Genomic DNA, 6,258 nt, shown 5'->3' with positions numbered 1-6,258 from the left:
AGTCCCTCATAAAGATCGTATTTTTTGACTTTATTATTTGTTTTCATTTTTATATATATATATTGAAAAGTTATTAAAATTTAATAAAATTGAAAATATTGTAAGTCTGTAGTCTCAATCATGTGAAATGATCATGTGATAATCAAAAAATAATTTGTGAATAAAAAAATCATCAGTTATAGAGTACGTGTAAAACTTATTATTCCGGAGCGACTACAGAATTCTAGAATCTAAGCATGATGACACAGAATGTCCCGTTGTCCGCCCACTCGATTAGTTCTGTCATTGTACAATAATCACAATAATCCGTCGGTTCTCATCACGTGGTCAATATTTAATTGCCGATTCGTCCACTTGTCGGGGCAAAAATTTAACGTTTCGCACGTAATTAGGAATAAATACATAAACACGAAAACTCGATGTTTTCTAGTAAAATTTGTAAAATATATGCAAAAAACTCCAGAAAAAGAGCTAAAATATATATATATGTTTATTATTGTAAAAAGTTGTACGCGCATCGGATTTCATGTTTTTGCATGATTTATAAACCAAAAAATTGCAAAAAATCAAATAATTTGCCATGAAAATCGTACCATGTATGCAAAGAATCTCAAGTAGAATAAATTAAAAAAAAAGTTATATATTTCATTATTGTAAAAATGAGTTTATATTGTACGCTCATCAAATTTTATGATAGTACCGTTCTTAGCCGAATCGGCAATTAAATTTCATACCTCAGGGCTTAGGTCAGGCGGTTAGGTCAGGAATACATATTTTTAATTCCGGGCCGGACTTTGGAGCTTGAATTCGGTAGCATATATATATATAATATATATATACACATATATATATTCTCATGAAATATACAAGAATAAATTGGTTACACAAACCTTAGACGCTCTTTATGGTATTTAAAATAAATCGGTAATTTGATTAACGCGTAAAATCAAAAAACAAAATCGGTTCACGTATCTTTTTCAATTATTATATAATGTAAAGTACTAATTCTAAATCTGTTTATACGATCAAGCATGAATACTGCCTAGTGTTATAATTTAAACGTCACTTTTTTTTATGATTAGTGGCGCAATAAGTTACGTAATGTTTATTTTTTAGTGATGATGGTAATCTTTAAAGAAGATTTTATAGCAGATTAGGAATTTTTGTATAAATTAAACGGTGAATTTAACATATGCTTCGGTTAGCATAGAAAAAGAATTAATATTCTATTAATTTGAATACATCCGAATAAAAAATCAATTTTTTTTGAACTAGTTCATTTGTTACCGTAGATACTTTAGATAAATCATGTACGTATTTTTTTTTTTCTTATCGTTATCAAAAGAGGCAAAGCGACATCGAAAAACAAAAAAAAATTGTACATGCAACATACAATAATTAATTTTAAGTAAATAATGAAAAAAATATCTAAATATTTACCGTATGCAAAACTACCACGTGACAATTAATGATAATGCGTTACACGTGTTGGAAATTTTTGGATAACTATCAAGAATACCTTAATTATTTTACATTTATATATATAATATATAAAAAACACGGACAGAATGAAGAATTATGATAACCGTATGTAATACTATATAAACAAATTCGTTTAAAAACGACAACACATGATGAATTTTTTTTTTTTATACGGTATAATACTAAATTTGAAATTCCGCGCAATTTTTTTACAAATTAGCCACGCTTCAACAGATATTGTCAAACAAAAAAAGTCAAATCATATGATTCTGAACAAATTAAAAAAAGATCCGCAAAAACAAAAAAAATTTTCCCAACACAGTAATTTCTTTTTGATTATTTTGTTAATGATCACTCATCATGATTTATTTGTGGCAAATTTTTATATAAAATCCACTCCCTTTTTATGTATGCACGATTGATTATGATATTAGTAAATGTTATGTGTAACTCAACACACCTTTTACCTAATTGTTAATTCAAAAAATGAGGCTTTGAAAATAAAAAAAAAATTAATTATAAAAATTAACAATGATAAAGGAAAAAAAATCCGGTTGTATATTAAGCCCAATAAATAATTCGCACACAGCCACCATTTTATAATTATTCGATGCTTTTACATTTAAAGAATTTTTTTGCTCAATTTTTACTTTTTTTTAATCGAAAAAGAATATAAGGTTATGTAAAAAAAGCCTGCGCCAGTTAAAAATTATCTTTTTTCTTTTCATCTTTTTTTCTTTTTTGAAACGAAAGTCAATACATATAAGATAAAAATAATGATATTATTCGTGTTATTCACGCTATATTTCGTTTCGAAATCAACGGGAGTTGAATTAAGAATAAGGGATGAATCAGCTCATACAACATCAACACGGCCAATAAGTCTGATCATAATAATTATGATTGGAATTGTTATAGCAATTATAGGAATATCTCTAGGAATATTTTTTAATTATTACTGTTCGCGAAAACGAGGTCATATTCATCCTTCTGCAAGTAATAAAACTAGAGAACTTGGTGCAATACCTAAGGGAGAAAGCACATCGACTTCTAAGCAGCTAAAAATACCACAATATGGTAATTCATCAAAACATGAACCAATCGTCATAAAACAACATGGCCCCGCCATCGATATTACAGAATCTGATGATCTTCCAGATTCATTGTTTTATCCTACTACACAGACAATTTATGAATCTAAACAAGCTTCAAATTCTATGATTAATTTGGCTCCTTCTCAACAACCTAATCTATCTTCTGCTGAAAGTCAAGAAATGATAAGATCTCATTCCGGATGAATTTTCCTTTATATAGAGAGGCGGTTAAGGACGGGACATTCCATATTATACATTTTGTAGATAATCTCGATAATAATAAAAAAAATTAGAATAATGAATTAAACTTCTTTGGATAAAAAAAAAGGTTAATATAATTTGTATATATATATATATATTAATGAAATGCAACACATATAATGTATTATTATTATTACAACTTTTTTTTTTAAATTCTGACCTGGGGTTGTTTTTCACTTGCGAAATTTCTTTTTTTCCTTCGTTTTCTTGTATTTAAACATATAATAAACTATTTTTTTTTTATTTATTTATTTTCCTTGGGTATTTGGATAGATTTCATCATTTTTTCATTTGTTTTTCAAAAAAAAAAAAAAGATAATTAATTGGAATGTTTATCTCTTTCTTTTTTTAAAAAAAATTAGTTGGGAGGGTTTTTCTCGGAATTTTTACAAATCTTTAACAAAAAAAAAAAAATTACATATATATATATTCGTAATTAAGGTGATCAGTTAAAAACCATCACAAAATTCAAAAAATTGCATTCTAAAATATGAATATTAGCGTAAATAAAAAGTTGCATTATTAAGGCACTAAGCCACCTTTTATTGACTGTAAATAAATGAGGCTGTGCTGTGGCTGTGATTTTTTTTGTCACTACCTATTTATGACGATTCATATAATAAATAAATGTACTGTATAGTATTTTTTACACCGCCACGTACAAAATGTTATTATTATTTTATAAATTCATTCATAAAATGGAACATGTTTAGTATAATATATGTATTGTTTTGAGTAATTCCAGACTATTCAATAGATATTGTTTTATGTTGAAAAATTCAATTTAGTAAATTATTAGAATTATTTACGAACACAGAAAATAAAAATACACCAAAAAGTATTTTAAATTAAAATCAAGGAAAGGGGGGAAGAGTTCAAATAAGAATAAAATATTAATATCATATACATATACTACGAATGAATGGAATCTAAAAAAAAATTTTATTAATAACTCTAAATCTCTAATAACTCGTAAAAAGAAAAGAAAAAAGAAAAAAAGAAACAATTATGTAAAATAAAATCAAATAATATCAAAAAAAAAATATTTTTTTTTTTTTAAAATGTAAATCAAATATGACATACGAAAAAAAAAATTAACGGACTATAAATACTTTTTTTTTATCGTGAGGCTTCGCTTAAAAATATGTTAATTATTTTTTTTTCCATGTTCTTTTTTTTTTTTTTAAATAAAACATTTTTTTTTTTCGTAAAAGCCTCTCTTTAAAGCTATATAAGCTCTGAAAATTTTTGTTTATCAAATTTTATATATTGCACATTTTATGATAGAAATTTTCCGTTTAATTGAAAAAGAAGATCAGGTGAAAGTGTTAGTAGTACAAAGAAATACTATTTTTAAAAAAGAAACTTAATTAATAAAATTTAATGATATTATTATGAAAAAATTATTTTTAGATGAATGAGAAACACTTTTTTTGTAATTTTCCGATGCTTTTCTTAAGAAAAAAAAAAAGAGAGGGAAAATTTATTTTTAAAAGAATTAATCTACGATCTAACGCGGTTAATTATGCTTTATACAAAAATTATGGCTGTGTAAAATTACGATTACCACAGCCACGATCATCATCTTACGGTTAGCGATTTTTTCCGCTAGGAAAAAAATTTTTAAGTAATTGAGGAGATATTAACGTTATTTTTTTTTCATAAAAAAGCATTTTTTTGATTTGAAGCAATTAGCTTATTTTTTTGTTGCTTGATCACGCAACAAAGGGAAAAAAAAAAAATTTACTTCTTCGTAAATAGCTAATCAAAAGAAAAAGAGAGAGAATTTTTTTTTATTGTGCTCTTTTCGTTAAATTATGTATTGTCATAATGAAGTCGATGATTATATTTTTTTTAATTCATAAATTTCTCGATACTGCAGCCGCAGCAGATAGTTCTAATGGTAATGATTCTTCAGGATTAAAAACTTCAACAAAAATTATAATTGCTGTAGTTGCTGTAATTGGAGTTTTTGTTATTGGGACTCTTATATATTGTTTTCGTAAAGCTAAACCTAAGAAAAGGAAAATTAGGGATATAGGTAGTGCAGGAAAAAGAGATGTAAAAAAACAAAAACCTCGTAGTAGTGTTAGTAATACTTCAAAAGAAAATATTCGCGAACCATTAATGACTACTTCCACTCCCGATGTTCGATTAACTGTAACTACGAATCCAAGTTTAATACAACCTTCAGGAACCACAACCCCATCCAGAGTACCACCTCAAACACCTCTAACTCCACCTCAACCTCAACATTCGGCAATTCCAAGTGCCACTCAAACTACTTTAGCAAAAGTAACTGAATCTCTTGAAGACTCTATCTCATATCCAACACGTAAATCAACAACCGAAATTATTGTAACTACTGAAGTCACAGAATCGCACCGTCCTAGACCTCATACTATAGAACAAAGAGATTCTCCTCCACAATCACGTTCTTCATCAGATTTATCTCGATTTTCAATGCCTCCTACAATTCAACCTCATGGACCACAATCTGAAGTTTATCCTGAAGGTTCTGCATCTATTGAAGGCCAACTTGAACAAGCGACGAGAAGTAGAGATACTTCTCCATATCGTCAATATCATGAATATGAACAAACTTTTGATACTCCAATTGATCCAAGATTACAAACTCAAACTAGAGGTTTAGATACTTCACTATTTTCGGAAACTACAAATATTCAGTCTGAAACTTCAATGCCACCTTATCCTGCCCCTCAATCTCCTTATGATGACCCAACGGGCACTCCTCCTAGAGGAAGACCGGACAGTGTTTATTCTTTCGATGATAATCCTGGACCTACTGTTCCAAGTCCACGTCCATTACAAAGAAGTTCACCTGGTTCATCTCAAAGGTCAAGACGTGGACGTGATCGTCGTGGTGGAAATCGCTAATTTAACTAACATTCAATAAAATATATATATATATATATATAATATATATTTAATTAAATGGTTCTCACAAAAAGTAATTTATTTTTTGCACGTTGTAGTACTAAAAAAAAAATGTGTATTGATAAGTAAACTTTGTATTTCTTTTTCATGTTAAATTACTGTCAAGTAAAAATATTTGTAATTTTTTTTTTTTAACAAACTTTAGTTATTTAAAATAAATATTGGCTTATTTAATATAAGGTTACCGTTTTTTATCGTATGCCCATTATTTATAATAAAGTTTATTTTTATTGAAGAAACTAAAAATAAAACATATCGAATTTAATCGAAAGTCTGCATCTTTATACCGTATCTTTCACCACATACCAATTTAATTATAATAGTAGATATTATAAATTAGATGACATGTGATGAAACATTTGTCTTTAATTTAATCTTGAAGTAAAGTGCTTTATCAAATAGAAATTCTAAACAGCATCTTAAATACATTACAATATATGTATAGTTGCAATAAATAACTTAT

The 6,258-nt window shown here is 27.1% G+C and overlaps 2 protein-coding genes across 2 annotated transcripts; both read left to right on the top strand.

The window, feature by feature from the left end:
* Window positions 1-2,123: 2,123 nt before the first annotated feature.
* Window positions 2,124-3,493, top strand: OCT59_013071 (uncharacterized protein). The gene has a single exon (XM_025315960.2). It carries the CDS (start codon window positions 2,259-2,261, stop codon window positions 2,778-2,780), a length of 522 nt encoding a protein of 173 aa, XP_025181574.1. The 5' UTR covers window positions 2,124-2,258; the 3' UTR covers window positions 2,781-3,493.
* Window positions 3,494-4,522: 1,029 nt separating this feature from the next.
* OCT59_013070 (uncharacterized protein) lies at window positions 4,523-6,045 on the top strand. The gene has a single exon (XM_025315959.2). The coding sequence runs from the start codon at window positions 4,668-4,670 to the stop codon at window positions 5,733-5,735; it is 1,068 nt and encodes a 355-aa protein (XP_025181573.1). The 5' UTR covers window positions 4,523-4,667; the 3' UTR covers window positions 5,736-6,045.
* The last annotated feature ends 213 nt before the right edge of the window (window positions 6,046-6,258 follow it).

Source organism: Rhizophagus irregularis, chromosome 20 (assembly GCF_026210795.1).
Source record: "Rhizophagus irregularis chromosome 20, complete sequence".
NCBI lineage: Eukaryota > Fungi > Glomeromycota > Glomeromycetes > Glomerales > Glomeraceae > Rhizophagus > Rhizophagus irregularis.
Note: the sequence above shows the minus strand (reverse complement) of the source record. Positions and strands in the feature narration are given on the sequence as shown.